This window comes from Balaenoptera ricei, chromosome 21 (genome assembly GCF_028023285.1).
Source record: "Balaenoptera ricei isolate mBalRic1 chromosome 21, mBalRic1.hap2, whole genome shotgun sequence".
NCBI lineage: Eukaryota > Metazoa > Chordata > Mammalia > Artiodactyla > Balaenopteridae > Balaenoptera > Balaenoptera ricei.
In genome coordinates, this window is record NC_082659.1 from 24611159 (window position 1) to 24637206 (window position 26048).

At 38.7% G+C, this 26048-nt stretch overlaps 2 protein-coding genes across 8 annotated transcripts in view; one reads left to right on the forward strand and one right to left on the reverse strand.

Moving 5' to 3' along the window:
* The window catches only part of PURG (purine rich element binding protein G), a 34574-nt gene extending 29134 nt beyond the window's left edge, over window positions 1-5440 (reverse strand). For 2 of the 3 annotated variants that reach the window (XM_059909296.1, XM_059909297.1), the window contains exons 1-2: window positions 5203-5440; window positions 4008-4883 (exon numbers count right to left, since the gene is read on the reverse strand). In XM_059909296.1, coding sequence (XP_059765279.1) covers window positions 4008-4877 — 870 coding nt within the window. In that variant the 5' untranslated portion in view covers window positions 4878-4883; window positions 5203-5440. Of the gene's footprint in view, window positions 1-2924; window positions 4884-5202 lie in introns of those variants that run through there. The other variant, XM_059909295.1, reaches the window with a different exon arrangement.
* A 99-nt stretch (window positions 5441-5539) lies between these two features.
* WRN (WRN RecQ like helicase) overlaps window positions 5540-26048 on the forward strand; it is a 123191-nt gene continuing 102682 nt past the window's right edge. For 3 of the 5 annotated variants that reach the window (XM_059909452.1, XM_059909456.1, XM_059909457.1), the window contains exon 1: window positions 5918-6065. The gene's annotated coding sequence lies outside the window, so the exon portion shown is untranslated. Of the gene's footprint in view, window positions 5631-5917; window positions 6066-26048 lie in introns of those variants that run through there. The other 2 variants (XM_059909453.1, XM_059909455.1) reach the window with 2 other exon arrangements.

The window sequence follows — 26048 nt, forward strand, 5'->3', positions numbered from 1 at the left end:
CAATTGTTCTTAGGCTCTTTGCATTTCCTTAATTTGAACTTTCTTTAGTCTGGGTGTTTTCTTAACGATGCCATATCAGCCAATCATACTTTTAATTCTAATACAGTATCATGCACTGTCTTTTCATTACTAATTTAAACACACATCAACAATGAAACAGAATTGTTAAAAATTTTTTTGTCTGCACAAATTCCCAAAATTAATTTTCAGGGTATTATGGGGAATCTCAATTAGATATAATCTCAACTGTAATACTAACCTGGGCTAGAAATAGTTTTTTATTGATTCTAGTCCTGAAGAATACAAATATGAACTCTACTTTAAAATTCTTTGTTAAATGTATTGGGATTTGCTTCAGAAACATCTTCTACCCTTCTCCATTACACTGATTTAATGGAAACTTGTTACTACGGCAGTTCCAACACAAACATATGCATGCAAGAGCTCACCCTACAGATTCTAACTACATAGTTATTGAAACACATCCCACCGGTCAAGTGGCATAAATGTACATCTTTTATATACAAAAGGTAAAGTGCATTATTAAATTAGTGAACTGACAGATTGTCTGCCTGGACCATATAGCTTTCAAATAGACAAATGTGAAATTCTCCCATTAGAACCAATTATTTCAAGAGGTTCCAATTAGCTTTTCCACCCTGTCATTTATTTTTTGGCCATGCTCTTTAGTGCAAATAAGCTTGTGTTTGACTCAAGTTTAAGGGACATGGCAGTTTGGGGCTTTAACAAGGAAAATTATAAAATGTGGCAGAAGTTTAATACTTTTATAATACATTGCACCTTTTGCATATAAGCAACAGATTAGTGCTGCTTTCAATTGGTAGGAGCACACTGCCAACGATTATGAGGGACCCGTTTCCAAATTTCATACTATCAGCTTATATTATTACAGTTTTGAGTCTGTACCACATTATGCTTGGATTATTATGTGCAAACATCATCAGTGTTTTAGAATTATATAGTGAACTAGTAATTTTGGTTACTAACTTTAATGCTCACTTTTTGACTTCTAACATCCAGTTGCCTTAAGAGTTTTATGTCTTCAAGGCAGGGATCCTATTATTTTGAAGAGTACCATGTACACTTGCAGCTCCATTTATGTTACAAATGACAATAAATAAAATGTATATTGCACAGATAAGAATAGTAGCTTATTTTATAAGATACATCTCAATACATGTCCTAATACCAGAGTTTTGGATTGGATCTTATTTGATTATGGCTAATGAATGACTGGAAATTTTAAGTATCAAAAAAAATCATAGCATCATTTCATTTTTCGGTGAACATTAACTTTGAAAAAAATGAAACAAAAGGACTGGCAGAAGGCTTAATGATTCTAAAGTATATTCAACTGCCGGTACATATGCATCTATCCAGTTTGTAGCTTTGAGATGGTAAAAACTCTGAAGTATACATACAATGTAGAAAATTTGGCTGCCTAACCAATTTTTCACTTAAATTATTAATGCAAAATTAAACTAATAATATTTATATACAATGAGTTAAAGATATTTAAGTCTGACATTGTATCGTGTGTATGTATATATATATAACACACATATATACACACACATAGATGTGTGTGTGTGTGTGTGTGTGTGTATATATATATACATATATACACTCAAACCTTACCAGACTAAAAACCAAGAAGGAAATTATTTAGACTTAACAGATATAAATATTTTGGAAGGGAAGGTTTTAAGAGAGAGTATACAGTCACAGCAATAGTGATAGGAACACTCAAATACTGGAATATTCACAGCTCCAGTTTGCCAAAATCTGACAGGTTGATTATTATTAATAGGCACTATGATGGGCAGCAAAGCAATCAGTAGTACAGTAATTCAAGTGTACACCACTCCTTCATATACCCCAAAACTACTTTTTATCAAGCCTAGAATAGTTATTTTACAGTGAGGACTGTTTAAAGATCCTTGCTACTTTTAGAGTCTCAACACCCTCCATGAGCTATTAACTCTAGTCCTAACACCATCTTCTAACCTTCAGCTGGTCCATAGTGATCCAGATGGCCCACAATTATAATGAACTGGGGAGATTCCTTCATACTACTTGAGGAAACTGGAAATACAATCAGTAAGCCAACACCTGTATGTATGTCTAGGTTACTGCTTGCTTGTTCTTAAGTAACGTGATCAGTGAAATTAATTTTCTTAATTCATATCATAAAGTTTTCTTAGTGACCTTACTTAAGTGTATTTGGGGACAAACCTCTGGAGGGAAAACAACTGTTAAAATAATTGTGAATTACTTATAGCATATAGAAGAAGAGCTACATTCTGAACTCAATCCATGCAGCCAGCTCTCATCAATGAGAGCTATATTTGGGGGTTGAAATCAGTGTCTGGCTTTTAAACATGATTATATTGACTCATTGTGTGGGAGGTGAATAAAGCCAAGATAAAAGACAGTAATTTCTTTCAGATAAAATGCAGCTCAACAGATAAAATTTCAGTCAGTTAATACAGGGTGGGTTGGTACACATATACATTATATCCACTTGTTTAAAAAATTGCTTAGGTGTTGAAAAATTGCTGTGGCACTTCCTGGAAAGTAATTTTTAATACCAGTAAGTGGGTGAGTCTTGTGTAAAGTAAACCTTGTGTAAAGTATCATAAAGAGCACCTTGGAAAAATGCCTGAATTATTCTTTCAAATATGTTTATAACCAATCTTCAAATTATATTTTTCCAGGCTGAAATTGTACATTTATTCTAAATGCTTTTTAGAAAAAAACTTTTTTTTTCCCTGGAATTAAAACACCTTTAAAAGTCAGGTTTATACTGGAAGTGTTGAAATGGACTTCAGGGTAACAACTGCAAAAGTGCTACTAAAATATATTATTACAGATTATTTTTATATCAGGTAACTGGTGCACCAACCCTTCTGAAACAGTGTTAAAGCAGCAGCATAAAATATAACACCTTGAGTCCATGATGTATTTTGGGAAAGAACCTCTCACAACCTTCAAATTAGCATGAAAAGCTAAAATATCAAGATTTCCATAGCAAAGCCTCCCACGCAACAGTGACATAAAAGTAATTCCTGAAACTTTGGAAAGTCAATAATAATATATGGTACAATAATCAGAGGTGAAGATGGGATTGTAACTAGCTTAGAATAACCAATTGAAACTCTCTCATGGCATTGATATGGCAAGTATAAACTGTAGGGTCACCACAAAATTTGAAATTATAGAATACTATAGTAACTCTAAGATTCGATTCTTTAATGGTACTGTTTAATATTCAGTTACCCAATGGACATTTAATATATTTCTACTCGTACTTTTGTAAATAAATATATTTATAATAGAAGTCAGTTTCTGTTTCTGTGGTAACTGTCCTACAGGTAATCCTAGCAGCTTTTAATGAAGTAGGAATGGAATACTTTTTTGGGGGAACTTGTTAAATAGAAATTCACACTTACATATTAGGTATATGTATCTTTTTTTAGGCTTATGTCATACTGCAATGTTAATCTTAGTTATGGTATCTAGAAGGTCAGAATGTCACACTTTGTGCTGATTTGCATACTTCAATAGTCTGGAGCAGCTGAAGCAGCTAAACTATTTAGCTCTGGGAAGGTTGAAATTCCCATAAGAATTATAGTGTTTTATGGATAACATAACATGAGAATCAGACTCCTTGAAGTATAACTACTAGAGGTATTACTCATAACAAAGGGCCAAAAAAAGAGGAAAAATTTCTTCAAATGATTATGGATCAGTACTTTTAGCCAATTTATGATTTTAACTTTTGCCTGATGGAGTTCAATTTCATTCTAGTCGAGGCATTCTTGCTCTTCACCACTGGCCCTTCTGCCATCCATCCTCTTTTCTTTATGGCTGTTGAAAATTTTCCTCATCTCTTCTTCGTACTTGATAAAATTCTCCCCAAACCTTGTCCAAGCTTTGAATGGAACAGTAATAGTATTACGGTAAGGTGGCCTCACCTCACTTACCTTCAGGAAAATTCCATATTTATTAGAGCCCACATCAAAGTAGAACCTTTTATTGTCCACTCTGAAAGAAGTCCCCTCTGGGAGTTCGACTGGGTCATCGTCTCCACCTCTGCGTTCTTCTATGTCCCCTTCGCCATAGTCTTCAATGAGCTGAACCAAGGCATCCCGAAACTCAATCATCCCTTGTGCTGGGAGGACGATAGTCTGCTCTTGGCCCAAAGTGTGGCCAAAATAACCTATCATGCCAGTCCCCCGGATCATGGTTTGTCTTATCCTTAGGAAGCGACCCCGCTGATTTTCCTTTAGGTCTAGATAGTATTTCCTATTGTCCCTCTCTATGTAATCTGTTTTGAGGACACTGTGAGGGTGCTCTTCGGACCCCACAGAGACTGGTGGGGAGGGTGCTGCGTGCTTCTGTCTCCTCCTGGAGCTTTGCTCTTTGCCGTGACCATGCTCTTGTCGGTGGCCTTTCAGGCCCAGGTGGGCATAGTGGTCAATGAAGTCCCCTAGACAGTCCTTCAGCTCCGCGGCCACAGACAGGGAGAGGGTCAGTTTACTCTTTCTGATATTGTCTTGACGGCCTCTCCCTATCCAGACTTCGGCTATCTTTAGGAACCGGCCCCGGGAGCTTTGCTTCACGTCTAGGTAAAACCTCTTTTTCTGGATGTCCACCCTTTTGGAGGCCAGCTCCTGGATTTCAGCTGCGCCCCCGGCCTGGTTAGGGGTGGCTGAAGCCGCGTAGTGGGGGTAGTGGGAGTGCTGGGCCTGGGGATAGAGTCTACTCTTGCTGAGGCCAGAGCCCCCTACATTCTTGCCGCCGCGGCCACGGCCGCCGCCGCCGCCGCCTCCCCTTCGCCTGGCTCTTTCCATCTTCAGCTGCAAGTGACAAACAGACACACGGGTGGGGTGGGGGAGGAGTGTTGAGAACAATCGCAGACGCCCCTCGGCCTGCGCTGCCCCAGCCTCTGCCCGGGAACCCCACACCTGGCCGCTCTTTGCGCGGCGCCGGCCGCCGCAGCGCCAGGACGGTCGGCGGCGGCGGCGGCGGCGGGCGGCGGGCGGCGGGCGGCGTCTCCCGGCTCCGCACCGGGCACACATCATCCCTCCGCCGCCCCTGGCCTCCCGCTCCCGCTCGCCGCCGGGCCGCCCGCCTCGGGCTGGACAGCCCCCGGGGCCCCAGCCAGCACACACTCACATCACCACTGTTGCCATCACCGCCTCCGCCGATGCCCTTCGAGGCCGCCGCCGCCGCCGCCTCCAGCTCTCGGCCCCTCTGTTGCAGTCGCCGCAGCCGCCGCCCCCTGCCTGCTCCCCCGCCGCCGCTCGCACTGCCCCACGCCGGAGCAGCCGGGCAGGGGCATCTCCTGCGGCGCCCACAGCCGCCGCCCCTCCTGCGGCTGCTGCGGGGGCCGCCGCCTCTCTTCGGGCACCGGCCCGCGGCCCGCCGGAGAGAGGGGGGCGGGGAGGGGGCGGGGAGGGGGGCGGTGGGAGGCGGGCAGTGGGCCCCGCCTCCTCCAGCACAGCCCGCTGAAGGGAAGACCCGGTCTCAGCTCTCCCCTGGGGCCCGCCCTGACGGAAGCCCAGCGCGTGGGATCGGAGCGTGAGCGCGAGGTGACCGGACAGGTGTGAAGGTGGGGATAAGGACCCGGGTGGTGTTCTGACTTCTCCAGGTTCCGCCGGGACGTAGGACTCTGGAGGCCCACCGGCACCCACAAGGAGACTACACTTCCCGGAGTGCTCAGCGGCGGCGGGAGTCCTCCGCGCATGCGTTTCGCGTAGCCCGCCGGGCTGGGGTGGGAGGGGCTGCAGCGCGGCGCTCTGGGAGTGGTGGACTGGGGGCGGGCGGACCGCGGAGGGAGGGGTGGGAAGGTCCGTGTCCCAGAAGTGACGTGTGCTGTGTGCGCCGTGACGCTCCGGCGTGGACTCTTCCCCGCGGGAATAAGGTCGATTGAATTGTTGGTGTCCAGCCTGAGTGACTGAGTTCCAGGCAATGCTGTTGGGACGCTGCACAAGTCGTCCAGCTGAAGCAGAAGTCCCGTTGAACTGACTCTCCTCACGGTAACGTGTCCTCCCCAACCCTGCTTCCACCTCCAGACCCCTGAGGTATCATTCTAGCCTTCTCCGACACTGGCGGTGCTCAGTCCGGCAGAGCAGGCCTCTGGGCTGTGTGTGGGATATTCCTTAGAGACGGACATCTTCCTTCTCCCTTTCCACCTCCCAGGCACCCAACCCATTTTGTGTAGTGTAACAAGTTATCCATTTTGTGTAGTGTAACAAGTTATGTTGGATTTTTTGAGTTCAAAGCATCGAATCCTTAATGGTTTGTTTTGTTTTTGTTTTCCCTGGTTGAATTTGAGTTGTTTTCTGGATATGTTTGAAGATGTAAAAATTCTCCCTATGGAAGAGGATATTAAAATCCTTAGGATGCTAATTTAGTGGTCTTTAAGTCAGAGTACTAAGGATTTTGTATAGTTCGGTGTGTTAACTTTTAGGGAGCTGAAGGTCTGTATGGGTGGGGCATTTAGATTTTCATGCCATTGAACAGTGGTCTCCCTTTGTTAATTCAACAGATATTTTTTGAGCGCTGCTCTAGGTACTGGGGATACCATCAATGAACAAAACAAACACAAATCGCTCGTTTTTGGAGTTTGCATTTTGGAGAGAGATAGGCAATGAGTCAAAAGCCTGGTATATCAGAAGGTGAAGAGTGTCGGTGGGGGTAGGGAGCTGCAGTTTTACAGTAGGTGGTCAGGGAAGGCCTGGCTGAGAAGGTAATTTTTGAGTAAAGACCTGAAGGAAGTGAGAGAGCTAGTCCTGTGGCTATCTGAGGGAAAGGAAAGTGCAAAGGCTCTGAGGGAGCCTGCATGGTGTGTCCGAAGAGCAGCCTAGGAGGCCAGTAAGTTAGAGCAGAGTGAGATAGAGAATTGTAGAAGATAAAGTCAGACAGATTGTGTAGGACCTTGTAGGCAATTTTGAAAATTTGGGTTTTCATTGTGAGGGAGGTGGGAAGCTACTGGAGAGGTTTGTCAGGGAAACACCATCATCTGAATGATCTTCAAAAAAAAAAAAAAATTGTGGTAAAATGTATATAACAAAGTTTGCTAGTTTAACTATTTTTTAAGTGTACGATTCAGTGACATTAATTACACTCACTGTTACAACCGTCACCATTATTTCTAAAACTTCTGCATCACCCCAAGCAAACTCTGTAACTGGTTAATTAAGCAATAACTCCCCATTGCCCCCTCTGCCCAGCCCCTGGTATACTCTCTATGAATTTGCTTATTCTAGGTAGTATATACAAGTGGAATCATATAATACTGGTCCTTTTGCATCGGACTTATTTCACTCAGCATAATGCTCTCAAGGTTCATCCGTGTCGTACCATGTATTAGCACTTAATTTCTTTTTATAGCTGAATACTGTTTCGTTGTGTGTATATACTATATTTTGTTTATCCGTTCATCTGCTGACAGACAGTTGGGTTTTTTCCCCCTTTTGGTTATTGTGAATAATGGTGCACTGAACATTGGCTTACAAGGATCTGCTTGAGTCCCTTTTTCCAATTCTTTTTGGGTCTGTACCTAGGAGTGGACTTGCTGGATCATATGATAATTCTATGTTTAGCTTTTTGAGGAACTGCAGAACTGTTTTTCACAGTGGTGGAACCATTTTATGTTCAACCAGCAATGTTATAAGTGTTCCAGTTTCTCCAAATCCTCTCAAAAACTTGTTGTTTTCTGTTCCTTTTTCTTTTGTCTTTTCTTTTTTTTCTTTTTTCTGTTCCTTTTCTTTTCTTTGTTTTCCTTTCTTCTCTTATCTTTCCGCTTTCCTTTTTCTTTCTATTATAGCCATCTTAGGTGGTGATGTGATGTGGTATCTTATTGTGGTTTTGATTTGCACTTCCTTAATGACTAAAGATGTTGAACATATTTTCACATGCTTATTGGCCATCGGTATATCTTCTTTGCAGAAATGTCTATTTAAGTCCTTTGTTGTTAAATTGAGTTGTTTGTCTTTTTGTTGTTGAGTTTTAGGAGATTTTTGTGTATTCTTACTAAACCCTTATCAGATATACGATTTGCAAATATTTCCTCCCATTCTGTGGGTTGTCGTTTTACATTTGGATAATGTTCTTTGATTCACAAAAGTTTTAAATTTTGATAAAGTCCAATTTATGGATTTTTTTCTCTTTTGTTGCTTGTTCTTTTGGTGTTCTATTTAAGAATTTGTTCCCAAATCCAAAGTCATGAAGATTTACCCTTGTGTCTTCTAAGAGGTTTACAGTTTTAGCTGTTATATTTGAATCAATATATTTTGAATTAATTTTTGCATATGGTCCAACTTTACTCTTTTCCATGTGGTAATCCAGTTGGCCCAACATCGTGTGTTGAAAAACTCCTTCTTTCCCCACAGAATAGACTTGGCACTCTGTCAAAAATCAGTAGTTTGTCCAGAAATATAAGGATTAATTTCTGGAAGCTCAGTTCTGTTCCATCAATCTGTATGTTTATCCTTATGCCATACCACTGTTTTGATTACTGTAGCTTTGTAGTACGTTTTGAAACTGGGAAGTCTGAGTCTCCAACTTTGTTCTTTTTGAAGACTGTTTTGGCTATCCAGGGCCCCTTACAATTCCATGTGATTTTTTTTTTTTTTTGCAGCACCAGGTGGCTTGCGGGATCTTAAATCCCTGACCAGGGATTGAACCCAGGCCACGGTAGTGAAAGTGCCAAGTCCTAACCACTGGACCACCAGGGAACTCCCAATTCCATATGAATCTGAGGATTGGCTTTTCCATTTCTGAAAAAAAGGCTTTTGGAATTTTGGTAGAGATTGTGTTGAATCTGTAGGTAGCTTTGGGTAGTATGACATCTTAACAATATTAAGTATTTCTATCCATGAACATAGGTGTTGTTCCATTTGTTGCAATGAAACTTGTCTTCTTTTTTAAAAATTAATTAATTAATTTATTTTTGACTGCGTTGGGTCTTCATTGCTGCGCAGAGGCTTTCTCTAATTGCAGCAAGTCGGGGCTACTCTTTGTTGCGGTGCGTGGGCTTCTCATTGTGGTGGCTTCTCTTGTTGTGGAGTACAGGCTCTTGTTACGGAGACAAGTCACGAACTTGTCTTTTTTATGAATGAAATGTCTTCTTTAATTGGCAACAATGTTTTGTAGGTTTTGGTGTACAAGTTTTTCACCTCCTAGATATTTTATTTTATTCTTTTAGATGCTATTGTAAATGGGATTGCTTTCTTAATTTCCTTTCAGATTGTTCATTGCTGTTGTCTAGAAACACAGCTTATTTTTGTGTGTTGATCATGTACCCTGCAACTTTGCTGGATTTGCTTATTAAATCTAGTAGGTTTCTTGGAATTGGTGGGACTTCCCTGGTGGCGCAGTGGTTAAGAATCCGCCTGCCAAGGCAGGGGACATGGGTTCAAGCCCTGGTCCGGGAAGATCCCACATGCCACGTAGCAACTAAGCCCGTGTGCCACAACTACTGAGCCTATGCTCTGGAGCTTGCGCGCCACAACTACTGAGCCCGTGGGCCACAACTACTGAAGCCCACGCGCCTAGAGCCTGTGATCCGCAGTAAGAGAAGCCACTGCAATGAGAAGCCCGCGCACCACAACGAAGGGTAGCCCCCACTCGCTACAACTAGAGAAAGCCCGCACACAGCAACGAATACCCAACACAGCCAAAAAAAAAAAAATCTAGTAAGTTTCTTGTGGATTCTTTGGGTTTTTTTTTTATATACAGGATCATGTCATCTGTGAGTAGAGGTAGTCTTACTTCTTCCTTTCCAATTTGAATGACTTTTATTTCTTGTTTATATCTAATTTCTCTGGCTAGAACTTTCAGTACTGTGTTGAATAGCATTGGTGGAAGTGAGTATCTTTGTCTTGCTCTTGATCTTAGAGGGAAAGCTTTCAGTCTTTCACCACTGAGTATGATGTTAACTGTGGGTTTCTCATAAACCCCTTTATTGTGTTGAGGAAATTCTCTTCTATCCCTAGTTTTCTGAGTTTTTATATCATGAGAGAGTATTTGATTTTGTCAGATGCCTGTGTCAGTTGAAATGATCATGTGGTGTTTTTCCTTCATTCGATTAAAGTGACATATTACATTGATTTTCTTATATTGAGCCACCTTTGCATTCCTGGGATAAATCTCACTTGGTTATGGTATATAATCCTTTAAATTGAAATTTCTTTTAACAGAATCACTCTGACTACTGTTTTGAGACTAGACTATGGAGGCAAGCAGATAAGAGGTAATGTGGCTTGAAACAAGGTTTTAGCTGTGGAGGTGGTGATAGGAGGTAGGATTTCAGCTTTATTTTGAAGGTAAAACTAACAGTATTTGCTGATAGATTGGATGTGAGGTGTGAAAGGAAGAGAGGAGTCAAGGATGATTCTAAGGTTTCTGGCATGAGCAATCAGAAGGATGGAGGTGTACCTACTGAGAATTGTATTTTATGGAAGGAGCAGTTCGGGGAAATTTTATACCTATTGAGTACAATATGTGCATTAGACATTCAAGTATCTAGTAAATAATTGCATATACAAGTTTGAAGTTCAGAGGAGTGCCCTAGGCTGTTTATATAAATTTGGAAGTCACCAGTGTGCTGTAGGTAATTTTAAAGTCATCAGGCTGGATGTGATCTCCAAGGGAGTGAATGTAGATGGAGAAGAGAACAACCAGGTCTGTGACCTGAATCTTCTGTGATGTTTGGAGATTGGGGAGGTAAGGAGGGATGGGCAAAGGGTACTGAGAAGGAATGCTGACTGATGTACATGGAGAATCAAAAGTTGTCACAGAAGCCTAATCAGGTGTTTCAAGAAGGTGAGTGTGACTAATTGGGTCGTATGCTGCTGGTGTGTTGAGCCAGATGAGGACTGACTGTAAGATTTGGCAGCATGAAGGTCATTGGTAACCTTGATATGAGTGAGCCCTTTTGGTGGGGTGAGTGTCTTTTAAACACTGGGAAGAGACAATGGAAGGAGTGGAAATGGAGACAATGGAAGGAGTGGAAATGGAGATGCTAGTATAGATGACTCTTTTGAGTAGTTTTTCTATACAGGGGAGAAGAAGAATGGAGCTGTTAGCGAAGTCAAATTTGTTTGATTTTTTTAATGATGGGAGAAATTGCATATGCTTATATACTGATGGGACTTTGGGACTTTTCTGGTAGACTAGTAGAGAGGGAGAAATTGATGATGCAGAAGAGAGGTGAAAAATGCCCTTGACTAGATGAGAGGATATGGAATCTAGTGCACACAAGGAGGGGCTGAATTTAGGAACACAGATAAGTCATGGGGGATATCTATCTATCTACCTACCTACCTACCTCCATAATAGCATGGGCCAATTCCCAATTTTTTTTTTAAAATAAATTTATTTATTTATTTATTTATTTATGGCTGTGTTGGGTCTTCGTTGCTGTGCGAGGGCTTTCTCTAGTTGCGGCAAGTGGGGGCCACTCTTCATTGCGGTGCACGGGCCTCTCACTATCGTGGCCTCTCTTGTTGCGGAGCACAGGCTCCAGACGTGCAGGCTCAATAATTGTGGCTCATGTGCCTAGTTGCTCCGCGGCATGTGGGATCTTCCCAGACCAGGGCTCGAACCTGTGTCCCCTGCATTGGCAGGCAGATTCTCAACCACTGTGCCACCAGGGAAGCCCTTTGCTGTTCTTGAGTTTAGATATAAATTACATTTTTTAACTGATTCTTGCTCACATATAGAAAAGTATCTTAATTTGTATATGCTTATCTTGAATCTGGTCATCTCAGGAGTATTTGAACCTTTTAGTCCAACTGATAAAATTTGATAAAATCAAATCACCTCAAAGTGATACTGGGGGAAAAGTATTTTGGAGGCTTTAGCTCTTTGATAAGAGTTAAGCTTACCTCATGTGAAAGCTGGTTAGTCATAGCAGTCAGCCTCTTTTAGTTTTTTATTTTTTTAATTTATCATTATCACCATTTTTATTGTTATCATCAACACCATCATTATTCTGCAGTACTGCCCTTGGGGATCATAGAGGTTTATCAACCTGTGTCCTCCCTCACAGCAGAGCAGTCAGCCTCTTTTAAAGGTGATTTTATTTCTTTTTTGATAAATGCCTTATATATGGGAGGATTAAGAAAGAGGATGGTTTTTGAATAATTTCTTCATTGGAAAATAAGCAATTAGAATAGTTTCACATTCTCCCCAAAATAATTGGAACCAGTGACCTTCCCTCCCTTCCCTTCTTTAAGGCTTTGCTTCTTTCTGAGTCCAGTGTTCTTGTCCCTGCATTTTATGATCTTCCACCTTTAGTCTGATAGGCTAGCTCTTCAGGGCAGGGCAGAGATTCACCCTCTCTCTAGGTCTCTTTGAGGCCGAGAAGGTAGAGATATGGGATCTTCCTAGTGTATGGTAGGAATAACAGGAGCCGTTGGAAAAAATATCAGAGGTTTGTTGCTTCTCCTGGAAATTTTGATGTGTAGCATGAGACATCACCTATTGGCACCTGATCCTTTTTTTTTTTTTTTTGAAAATGATAATGCACAGGCCCATGGTATTTCTTTACAGAACAATTAGAACTATATGGCAAAGTCAAAAGGAATACCCATCAATCATTATTTGGCTAGAACACCAGGTTAGTAAAAGTGACTAGGACAGAAGAGCAATGTTTGAACACATGTCACCGTATTTCACAATGGACCCTATCTGTGTGATAGATCATCAGTGTCAGGGAAGTCTGCTGTTTAATAATGAATGTTTCCATGCCTGGCAGTAGGAACCTGATCTGCTTTTGCTGTTCATTCATGAAATGAAGGCACTGGAGTGTGGTGGTAAGATAATTGGACTGGAAGATAACTTTTGCCTCTGGGAGGTGTACAATCACAAGATTGCTGATTTTTTCCTTTTACTCATTTCACGTAAACTTGCCCTGTCTGAATAGGCTAATTTGAAGTTCTTATGAAAGATTTGCATTGGGTAAACTTATGGTTGCTTTCAGAATTGTATATTAATTTTCCAGTTTCTTTTTCACTCTGTCTCTATTTTTATCTTTCGCTCTTCCTCCCACACTTAAATTGGTCTTATTGTAAAATACTGCATTTTTCTTTCTACCTGACAATGCTGAATTTCAGCTCAGTACAGAGCTTTGCATCCTAAAGTTAAATATCACTCCCATTTATTTATGTTATTGTTTTGCCAAAAACCTTACTTTTGGTTTCAAGGTTCGTAGGATTCGCTGGCAAAATAAACACTCTGCACTAAGTTAAGCAAAAATTTAAAGAGTTTGTTGAATTAACACGAGAATACAGTATATTAATTAAGAAAAGAATAGTATAACTAATTAAGAAAGAATAGTAAAGACAGAGGTTTATACATCACTGAATTGGGGAAGCACCTACATCCATATCCAAGCAGCGCTGGGAAGTCTCTGGAACAGCAATCTGGAGTCCCAATTGCGAAAAGGCCCCAGGCAGTGCGTGCACCCCACGGGTGAGACTTCAGTTTGCTACACGAAAGAGTCCCACTATAAGCACCAGGCCGAAGGCTGATAATAATCAGCCTGCGTGCAAATTTGCAGCCCTGGTATTATCATAAATGTCTTGGTCTTAACTCGAAAGTCTTGGAATGTTCTCTAATCCCCGGGGGCTGGCCAGGCCCTCAAGGTTCAAGAAGCCCCGAGACTTACTCCCTGTCTTATTTAATGATTTACAAGGTGTGCTGGCGTCACCCCTGCTGGCCTGTATGTAGCTCAGCAGTTTGGCATGTAGCCAGTTTTTAGGGTCGTTGCCTGGTCGGAGAGAGGCCTAGTGCCGCCTCTGAAGCCTGAACAAGACTACTTTACTAGCTTCCCCAACAGTTACAATTTTCTGTTACATTGCTATTTAATGTTATTTTATTCTTATTTTGAGTTAAAAAGATTTGAAACTCTGTGAAGTTATGAAACTTTTGGTATTGTATCCTTTGTGTGGCTAGTTTTTTTATTGTTATAATTTATTTTTTGTAAGATAAGGGGTTAAAGAAAGAAAAGGATTGGCCACATACTTTTATTTTCAATTATATTTGTGTATTAGAATGCAAGCACAGAAAACTTGATTCAAACAGGCTTAACAAATAAGGAAATTTGTTATTAAAATGGAACTTGAAGGCTGAGGTAGCGCTGACTTGAAGACTGGTTTAGTCCATCTACCGTAGCTCCATTTCTCATCTTTGCTGTCTTCTGTGTGTTGGCTTCGTCCTCAAGCTGGCTTCCATCATGGTGGCAAACTGGCTGTAGAAGGCCCAGGCTTCCCATTTTCAAATATAGGGCATCTCTTTTGGTACTTTCTTACAAGAGCAAGACGCGTTATTCTCAGAAACCCCCTAAACACCTTCTCTTGTATCTCATTGGCCTGAATTAGATCATAGGTTTTATTCTTAACCCAAATTCAAGGGAATGCCTTGAGTTTAGGCCTGAGTTTCTGAATCATCACTGTGGCAAGGGGAATGGGATTACATTCAGATCAGTTGGATTTTCCATGGGAGCTGGTAGTAGGGGCAGCTTCCTTGAAGCACATTGGCTTTGTGAGTAACTGGTCATTACCTCAATTAAATTTGTGGTACTGTACAAAGGGTACAGGGTGGAATGGATGCTGGATAGGCAACCGTCAATGTCCTCGTGATAATGAGTCCTATAAACTTTCATCTCAGGCCATATGAAGTAAGAGTAAAAAATAAAAAGGAAAAATAGGCAGCCTAAGCAAGTTTTAAAGTGACTTACTTGAAAACTTTCTCTGCAGTTTCTCAGTTTATAGTGGTTGATTTTAGCTGACTGGCTATTGCTACTTACAGAACAGAGGAAATTCATTAAAAATAATGAATTATTCAGTTGGATAGTGAAATTCAGTTATAAAGCACTTCACCGTGCCATGGATTCAGTTCAGGTCAAGTCATGTTCCTGGTTTATGGGCAGTGCGGCTTCTCACAATGACACAGCATAGAGAGAGGCTTTTATTCTTTTCCCCTGTTGCTAGCATTTTAATGGCATTTTATTGTATTGATTTGTTTCTATTTGTATTTTATTTCAGTTGACTATTAATACAAATTTTAATTTATACTTTGTTATTATAAATTATATATTACATAATACTTGACAGTTATGAAAATTTGGTAGATGCCTATAAAGAAATAGGTCTCTCAAAAAAAAAAAATCCCACTACTTTTAAAATTGCCGTGATTTACTGTGGCTGGACCAAATGCTAATGGTGGTTTTATTTAGCTTTTCTTGTTTGCTTGCTTGGGTTATTTGGAGCGAAATTAAGATTAGCTGAAATCGAGCAATAGATTAATTAAAGCCTCTTTAATTAGCGAATTTAATGAGGGCTTTGTCGTGGATTCTTTGGTCCTAATTTTTTTACTCTGCCCCCTCCTATTCCTATTAGTGCATTGAAAAGGAGAAAGGAATTCTCAAAAAGAATACAGGAGAATACCTTATAAATTATATCTTCTACAATAAATTATAGATTGTACATGCATGTGTATATATGCATGTGTATATGTGTCTATATAGTATATGTATATATATATAAAGTAGTTGCTAGTATATTGGTTAAGTATAGATAAACTCATAGGGCAAGGTTACATTTTCAGAAACTATGTAATATAATAAAAGAACTCAAACCCAGAATTTTTAAAGTTTGTTGCGTTGTTGATAACATTTGAAAGGCTTTTTGACTGGAAACTGCCTCTTTTAGTAAAAATAACATAATTGTATAGGCGAAACCCAAAGTGTCTAACCAAATTTAGGACATTGATAACCAAAGTGAATTGCTGAATCATTTAAGCTGCTTTAGTCTTATAAGCTTTTTGTGAGGTTATTTGAAAACACTTACTAATCCAATCTTATAACTTATCAGTCTTTAAAATTTATTCTTTTTCTATATTCTCATCTACACACATGAAAAGTTAGTTGAGTGTATGTATATTACTGTTGTAACTTGGATTGTAGTTGGAAACCTCCTAAATATAATTTGTGTGATATAGTTACAGAGAAATAAAATAGATGCATTTTGAAATTTAGTACTCCTTGGATCAGATCTGATGCATAAGAATGAAGTCTTTTTGGATAAATGAATCCATTTTCTTTTCTCTATTTGGATTTATCATTTAAAGGAACATTCTGCCTATGAAGCACTTCAGTGTTTAATTAACTTCTGATAAATTTATATACTTAGTCTAATTTGTATGGATTTGATATCTCTTTCTGTACCCATAGGTTCTTGATCCTTCTCAGTATACTAAAGAGAATGAGGTATAATAGCAGTAACAGATCTATCACTACTCCTATCAGTATGCCAACTCATGTATAGCTGCAGTTTAAGAGATGTCACATCAGTTTTATCACTGTTTATCTTCACATCAACCCTGCGGTCAGTAGGGCAGGTAATATATAATAATAATGTAATATAGTAAGGCAAGTAATATAATGGCAATTTAATCCCATTTTACAGATGAAGAAATGAAAATTTAGAAAAGTAGTGCCTTGTGCAAGACCACATGGATACTAAGTGGCCAATTGTCACAGCATATTTTTCTAAAAAATTAAAGACCAATTCTCATACAAAAATACAATGAGCACATCACATTTGTTTAATTCATTAATGAGGGCACCAACAGGAGATAAAATTGGTTCAAAGTGGAGCAAAGATTATATAGGTATAGGGTTCTCCAGAAAAATAGAACCAATAGGATATATATATAGATATAGAGAAAGATATTTACTGTGAGGGACTGCCTCATGCGATTGTGGAGGCTTAGAATTTTCACAATCTGCTATCAGCGAGCTGGAGGCCCAGGAAAGCCAGTGGTGTCATTCTAGACCAAATTTGGGGGCCTGAGAACCAGAGGAGCCAATGGTGTGAGACCTGCTTAGAGTCCAGAGGCCTGAGAACCAGGAGTGCTGATGTGCAAGGGCAGGAGAAAATGGACATCTCCGCCCAAGCAAAGACCAAATTTCCCGTTCCTCTGCCTTTTTGTTCTATTGAGGTTCACAACAGATTGGATGATGCCCACCATTGGTGAGGGCAGTCTTCTTTACTCTGTCTACCTATTCAAATGCTAATCTCTGGAAATACCCTCCCAGACACACCCAGAAATAACTGTTTTACCAGCTCTGGGCTGGTAACCCTTAGGGCAGTCAAGTTAATACGTTAAATTTACCATCACATAAAGACATTGGAGAAAGAACTTTGAAACAATTGCTAGCTTAGGTACAGAGCTGTCCTACAGGGCAGTAAAAACCATAGGCTTTGAGATTATCTTTTCTGCTGGAGAGAATTCAGTTGCATTTTTACTAGATAAAATTTTACAAGTTAACATGTAACTTCATAGAGTCTGAGTTTTTAATCAATAGTAAATAATGAGTTAAATAAATGTATATTCCGTATGAAATAATCATTGGGTGGGCTTGTGCTCCTGTATGACACTGAAAGGACATATTGCCTTTTTGTCTTACTTATAACTTTTGGATAATTTTTCTTGATACAACGCAACATTGGAGCCTGGGTTTTCTGACTCCAAGTCTAGATTTCTTTCCACTGTACTTCCCTGCTTCTTCTTAGTATAATTTTTAATGCTAGAGCACTCTGCTGACCTTTGCAAAATCAGCTAGCCTTTGTTATTAGTTTTCCTTTGTGTGTAGTGATGGTGATACAGCTTTGTTCCTTAGAGAAACTTTGTGAAACTCAATGGATATTTGTAAAATTTGCATCAATGCCCAAAGTGAGAAATTGAAATTTTAGCTTGTTTACTGTGACTTCTCTTTTGTGACATTTTGTTAGAAAATTTTAGAATAATTCTAAAATTCTTGCATTTTTGATTAAATAATCAGGTTTGTAAAATAGTGTATTTCATCAGGTTAGCCTTCATATATTTTGAACAAAACAGAATTGAACCATTTTAGGTAGTAACTGAAAATTTGTCCACATTAAACAATATAATTGTCTCTCAGAGTGAGGCATTGAAATACTGATAATTTTTTCCTGGACTTGAAATGGTTTTCTGTATGTGCCATTTAACTTAACAGTGTAGTGTTTTTTTGTTTTTTGGGGGATGCATTTCAAAGAGGTTGGGATTCTTTATTAGCCCTCAAGCAATTAGGCAAGTCAGTTACTGTGGTAACAGTAGGCATTAATTTCCTTACCTTACAGGTTTTAGGAACAAAGAAATCTCTGAGCTAATCCACTGAAACCCAACTTTCTCTTGAGACTGGTGTGAAGTCTGTCCGTTCTCTAGAAAATGACACCATTCTAAGGGAAAAATGTGCTTTTGAGATGAATTTCTACTCTGCCAGAGAGAAGTGTATAGTATGGTTTAAAAGCTATGTGGTGAAAAAGTTATCCCTTCTTAGCTAATTTGGAACTGCGATTGGTCTTAAATTTTCTAAATCTGTTACTAATTTAAATCTTAAATCTTATTGGTGTGATTTCTGTTGACATGAACTAGAAGTGGCTTGAGTGGATAGCTTATCCTACTATCTAATTGCTGTCAAATAAAATCACCTAAGATGACTTCTTTCAAAACATAATTTGTAATTTTGGCAGATAATCTCTTAACATTTATTTGGCTAATATTACTAACCCTATAGTAAGCTCACTCATTTAGCTATAATGAGGTTCATTTTGCAACTAATTTATCAAAAAGCTTTTCTTTTCCAAGAAGTTGCATTCTTATTAGGTATTTTATGAATGTATTGTGGTGATTTAAAAAAATAGCTATAGTGGGTTGTTAATCACAGCAGCATTGGATATTTTCTAGTCTTAGAGCATTTTGTCTGTGTTCTATAGCAGCAGTTGGCAAACTGGCTAGTAGATCATATCTTACTTGCTGCTTGTACTGAATATGAGCCTAATGGTTTTTACGTTTTTAAGTGGCTGAAAAAAAAATAAAAAGAACAGTATTTCATAAAATTTGTGTAAATCCAGGTTTCACTGTGTATAAATAAAGTTTTATTAGAACATAACCATGCCTATTTCTTAAGTATTGTTTATAGCTTTTGTGCTATAGTGGCAAACTTGAATAGTTGGTGACAGCAACAGTCTGCCTGTAATATTTACTATCTGATCCTTTAGAGGAAAAGTTTGCTGACTCTTGTCCTATAGTATAAAAAATTTAACCTTGATTGTTCATTAAACAAACAAAAAAAATCTTTCCCACTTTTATTGGCATACGTTTCCCCCGATTGCAAAAAGGTAACACGTGTTCTTACAGAAAATTTGGAACATATAGAAAAGCATAAAGAAGAGAATTAAACGCTATCTGCATTTGTGGGATAACCACTTATATTTTGGTATACATTGCCAAAGACCTTTAAAAATGTGTTTGTGGGGACTTCCCTGGTGGTCCAGTGGTTGAGACTTCACCTTCCAATGCAGTGTTGTGCGGGTTCGATCCCTGGTCGGGGAGCTAAGATCCCACATGCCTCGTGGCCAAAAAACCAAAACATAAAAAGAAGCAATATTGTAACAAATTCAATAAAGATTTAAAAAATAGTCCACATCAAAAAAATCTTAAAAATGTGTTTGTGTGTGTGTGTGTGTGTGTGTGTGTATATATATATATATATATAGTATGTTAATATATACATATAGGCAAATACACATCTTTATTTTCTGAAATTAGAGTCTAACTTGCTTTTTTCACTTGATAAATTATAAGAACATCTTTTTAATGACTGCATAGTACTCTGTTTTATGGCTGTACCATTATTTATTATTTAACCATTTTTCCATTGTTGGATGTATAGTCTGATTTCATCTTTTATTATTATAAATATTATATATTGCACTATATAATATATATTTTAAATATTGTGTATAACAAGGATGACTATCCTTGTATATAAATCTTTCTGGGGAATGCCGGTTATTTTTGTAAGATTAATTCTTAAAAATGTAACTATAGGTAAAATGGTGTGAAAACTAGAGAAGTATTTTGAAGGGATATCTTGGTATTGTGTGAAGAAACTCCCTTGGCCTGCCTTCGTGAAGATGGCTTATCTTCCATTTACCCTAGGTTCTGTTTAGACATACTAATTTTCACACTAGACCATCAAACTAGTCCTTTTAATAACTTGGCTGTTAAAGCATTTGATTGATGCTGATAGTTGATGGACTGGAAGAACTGGGCCAGTGCCCCACTCTGGGTTCATAGTTTTTCCTCACAATTCTACAGATGGGAAGGTAAATGATTTGCTGTGTGAGTGTTCCTAGCATCATTGTGGAGGCCATAGTGTGGAGTAATGCTCCAGGCCAGTATGAGTTGACATAGTAGACTCAGAAGCGGGGAGAAAAAGGAGATGTGCTCCAGTCTTAGGAGAATTCACTTCCTACTCCACTAATTAAGTAGATGCCCCAGACTACCACCCTGTCTCCTGTGGGCCTCTTGAAGGAAAATCCATTTGTTGGCATATTCCTACTCTTTCTCAACCACTCATTCAGTAGTGCACCTACAAAAATGTACCCAAGTATTTCACTCAAAGGATGATTTATGAAGGGGTATTGACTCTTAAAATTTCTAGGGATACTCACATCAGCTGCTAGTATTGATCTGTCTACAGCAGAGGTTAGAATTAAGAGGCCTGCAGGAAACTGGGTCTTGGAAGTTGATATCAGATGGAAGATTGCATAGTAACATCCAGTTCTTTTGAAAAATTGGAAGGTCTGGCAACACTGGGTCCATACTGACTGTTGGCAAGAGTTAACTGGAGGGAAGTTAGTGCCTTCCAATTTGTGCTGCAGCATAGTGACATGGGTTATAGGTAATGCAAGATTTTGATGGTTGCGTATTTTTTATAATTTTCAGACATAAAAGCACTTTATAAGGCAAACATTCAAAGATTTATACTAGGTGAAATTATATTTGAACACTTTTTTTTAAAAAATACATTTATTTATTTTTGGCTGCATTGGGTCTTCGTTGCTGCACTCGAGCTTTCTCTAGTTGCGGCGAGCGGGGGCTACTCTTTGTTGTGGTGTGCGGGCTTCTCATTGCCGTGGCTTCCCTTGTTGCAGAGCACTGGCTCTAGGTGTGCGGGCTCAGTAGTTGTGGCTCGCAGGCTCTAGAGCACAGGCTCAGTAGTTGTGGCGCACAGGCTTAGTTGCTCTGCGGCATGTGGGATCTTCCTGGACCAGGGATCAAACCCGTGTCCCCTGCATTGGCAGGCGGATTCTTAAACACTGTGCCACCAGGGAAGTCCTGAACATTCTTTATGTAGATCCTTTTGTTAGCTACTTGAGTTCAATAACACGTACGGTTATGCATAGTAAACATGGTCAAAAAGAGTTGTGTTGTGGCTGTATCATGTAGTACTTCCTTCTGACTTTCCTGTTAAATAATTTCCTGTCTATTAATCACTTTAATTGGCTATGTGTATGTTATTTAATCATTGGGAAAGTTATGGGCGTTCTTTAAATTTTATTTGTCTTAATTTTCATAATTTTACTACTAGCATAGAAAAGAGCAGGATTATTAGCTAATTATTAGTGTATGATATTTAGTGTTCTCTAATAGATTACAATTAATTTTATTAATTTTCTTATTTAATTTTTAATTATTTATTCGGGCTTTTGATGTGACAATATTGCAAACCCTGATTTTGATAGAATTTCATAATGTTTGTTTTTAGAATTTAAAGAACTAGTGTTTATGTCTAAAAATGATTAATTGAACACATGCAACTCATTTGATTCAATAAGGAAATATAAAGCTTTGTAACTTCAGAAACTCATTTAAAAATATATTTGATTATCCTGAAGTATATTTTGTGTACTTTAAAATTTTTGATTATTAAATTAAATGAAAATAAGTTATTTCAGTACCCTTAGTTTTTGTTTAGTCTCCTTAATTAAAAAAAATTTTTTTGGATAGGATTTGTTTAGAAATATTCTTAATGCAGACAGGCTAAACAATTGACAGAAAACTTTTCCCAAGGAATTAAAGACCTGTATTATTTTAAGTACTTTATATTCTAATAGATTTAATTTCTATAGATACCTGCTTTCCCACTATGCCGTCTAAGATAGTGATTAAAGCTGGAAAGTCATCCGATTCATGAGTTGAACATAATAGTTAAGTATTTAATCAATAATTAGGCAGTAAAGGATTATTTCAGAATTGGATTTTGTCTTCCCATAATTCTTCACTTTTCAGCCTAAATCAATTGAGGTAGGGATGTCAAACAAAACACTCTGGTACCTTTTCATAAAACATCTATTTTACTAAACAAAAGATCTGAACTTTTGAAAGCGTCTTTGAGCAAAAAATAACGAATTTAAGAGACTGATAAAGGAAATAATCAGATTGAGCTCAAGAAGCTGGTTACAGGATTGCACAATGAATAAAGCTCAGATTACCTCACTAGTTTGCTAAATCTGTCCCCCCCCCCCCCCCCGCCTATGTGGAACACTGTGTTTGGACCAGTGGGGCAAAGGAAGTGGAAGAGTTGCCATTTTTCAATTATTCTATTAGAAGGTATGTTGAAGATTTGTCAAGGACACAAAGACAACATTAATCCAGAAGATTAATGAAAAAAGTGTTCATCGCAGTTACGAATTCATAAATATTGGCAATGGTCCTCAGTTAGAAGGCTGTATAGAATCCTTGAAAAATGCCTGGAAGGACATTATTTGCTTGGTAAAGAAGTTCTAAAACCAACCGGGAATGAAAAATGAAGTGAAAAATGAATATTTTGAAACATATGAGATATTATGGAAACAGTGGAAATTTGGGACTGGTAATAACAGGAAGGTATAAAGGCTTTCTGTTAAGTTTCAAGGTGAAAAACCTGATATTCCAAGTAATATGTTGACTTACTCACAGAGAAGCTCTTGTATATTAAAATTTGCCTGTAGTTCTGAATTCTACATTAAATGATGTCATAAAAATGGTGAATCTAATGAAATCCAAGCTGCTACAGTACCTTCTTTTCAGCTTTAGGTGAAGAAATCTGATTAGCTATTTCATTACTGAAGTGTGTTGACAGTCCAAAGGAAGATTTATAAGCTAAAGGGAAAATTTCAAATTATTCTATGTGAATGACTCTTACTTTGCAGATTTGTTGAAGTATAATAATTGGCTTCAAAAAATGGTATCCTTAACTGACATTTTGAGCACTTGAATTAACTTAATCAAAAGTGCAGTGATCGTGTGGAAAATATTAATATATTCACATGTACTGACAAAATTTATGGATACAGAGTTAAAATTCAGCTTTGTCAGAGTGAAGTTAAAATAATTTTAGAAGTGATTGTTTAATTGATGTTATTTGAATTCTAAAGAAGGATTAATAATATTATTAGAGCAAAGCCAGTGTGTACCTGAGACAGAGCTTTTTAGCATTATATTGAAATACTTGGTATAAAAACATTCATTTTTGAAGCTAATTTACATCATCAGAAGAAATTAACGTATTTCTCAGTAGAAGAAAAGGAGAAGCATTAGATTTAAAGACTTTCAGCATCCTTGAAGTGCAATTTAAAGGATCAAATTGTTGGAATGCTGGTTAACAGTGAAAAAGGAGTCTTCAGTATATTGGAGCAAAGCCTCCTCTTTTGCCATTTGCTACCACTTGTGCTAACAATGCTTCTTTGTGATGGTTGCTCTACAGAATATTAAGAATATGTTGTTAAAAGGTCTTAATCAGGAATTGTGTGTAACCATTTTAAGCATAAAGCATAACATACAAAAGTTATTTCATCTAGGACTTCCCTGGTGGTACAGTGGTTAAGAATCCGCCTGCTAATGCAGGGGATATGGGTTCGAGCCCTGGTGCGGGAAGATCCCACATGCTGCGGAGCAACTAAGCCCACGTGCCACAACTACTGAGGCTGAGCTCTAGAGCCGCAAGCCACAACTACTGAAGCCTGCGCACCTAGAGTCCGTGCTCCGCAACAAGAGAAGCCGCTGCAATGAGAAGCCCGCACACCGCAACGAAGAGTAGCCCCCGCTCGCTGCAACTAGAGAAAGCCCGCGCGCAGCAACGAAGACCCAACGCAGCCAAAAATAAATAAATTAATTAATTTAAAAAAAGTTATTCCATCTAAATGATTTCAAGTTTGTTTTTAAAAAGTTTGAAAATTTTAATTTTATAAAGAAGATGAAAGTTTCCCAAAATTTCATATTCGCACTCCCAGATCCCCTTCCCAGCATGCTGTAAAAATAGTTTCATTTTCTGAATGTGCCATGAACTTGAAGATGTTGTCAACTTCCGTATAAAACTTCATTTTTAAATGAAGCAGGCAATTGAGAGTCATCATGTATTTGAGTAAAATCAACAGATATCAAGCTTACTAAGCTGAATAGTTGACCCTTGATTAAAAAAGAATTTCTACACAAAAAAGAACTTAAAAGTCCCTGTAAGTGTTATCAGTGGAATCAATAGGAAATATATTAATCAAAGAACTGAAAACGGTGGAAAAGGAAAATTGGAGGATAAGAAAGGAACTAAAACATTATTTCCTAAATAAAATACTCAATAGAATTACTGTGGTAGAACAAATATGGCTGAAAATTAAATCGGTATTTGTTGAATGCACTGAACAACTCATTGGTCTTAGGAAGCCTACTTGATCTTTCCTATCTTACAGGACTTCCAGAGGAGTTGTACTGATGGGCTCAGTGTGTTGGTGGGCTAGACCTTGAGATTACAACTGGGGAGATCTGTGAATAGAGATACTGCCTCCTAGTGCTTCAGTGGAAGACTTACAGTCTTTGTCCTCAGTTTGCAGCTTCCTGAGGGACCCTAAGAGCTGAGACTGCTGGTGGTAAATAGAGTTATACGGGTAAAGTAAAATAACAATCCACCCAAGGAATCCAGCATAGGGGAAAGAAGACCAACAGAACATCCAAAATAGGAAGCTCCCATTGACACAGATCTTTGAAACAGTTAGACTATAACTTTTACGAAAGAAAGAAATTATAAGCACATTTAGGGAGACTCAACTAGAGTACCAAGAAACTTTCTGAAACTAACAATCGAGATCTCAACATTATAAAAATTCAGGAGGCAAATTGAAAAACGACTATGAAATGAAGTTGAGAATGTTGAGAATGAAATTAGCATCTTGGAAATCAAGTGGAAGAAGTCTCTTTGAAATACAGAACAAAATTAAAGAGGATGTCGTCAGGTAGGAATAAGTAGACACCAGCAGAAGAAATTCGGGCAAGAAAGTCACTGGAATGTGAATAAATGCTGTAGAAGGAAAAAAGGAATAGATTATGGCAATTAATAACTAAACTAGTAACAGGGGTATATTAGTTTGCTACAGCTGCCATAATTAAGTACCACAAACTAGAAGAGTCAACAGAAATTTATTGTTCTACAGTTGTGGAGGCTAGAAGTCCGAAATCACTTTGTTGGCAGAGTTGTTTTTTTTCCGAGGGCTGCGAGGGAAGGGCCTGTTTCTGGCCTGCCTTCGTGGCTTGTAGATGACTCTTTACCATGTGTTTCTTCACATCATCCTCTAGCTACGCATGTCTTGTCTCTGTGTCCAAATTTCTCCTTTTTATAAAGACGCCACTCATTTTGGATTAGGGACGACCCTAATGACCTCATTGAAATTTTGTTACCTCTGTAATGACTGTATCTCCAAACAAAGTCACACTGAGTTACTTGGAGATTAGGACTCCAACCTATCTTGTATCGGGGAGAGATACAATTCAACCTATAACAAGGGGAAAATTTTCTCATCTTAAGTAAAGACTTGGAAAGGAGTCTTTTCCAAGGACTCACTGATTCCAAGGAGAGTAAAGAGTGTACACTTAGGCTCTTAAAAATATGAAAATCCTTAAACATCTTTAATGCTCCCAGATGGGAAAAATATTAGTCACAATTGAAGAAAGCATCAGAAAAACAATGGACTTCTTACTTGTGACATTAAAAGGCAGAAGACTGTAAGAGAACATCTACAAACTGCTGAGAGACTGTTATGTTCAGCTAACACATCATTTTCTTACCTATTTGAAAAATAAATTTTCACATATGCAGGGGATCAGTG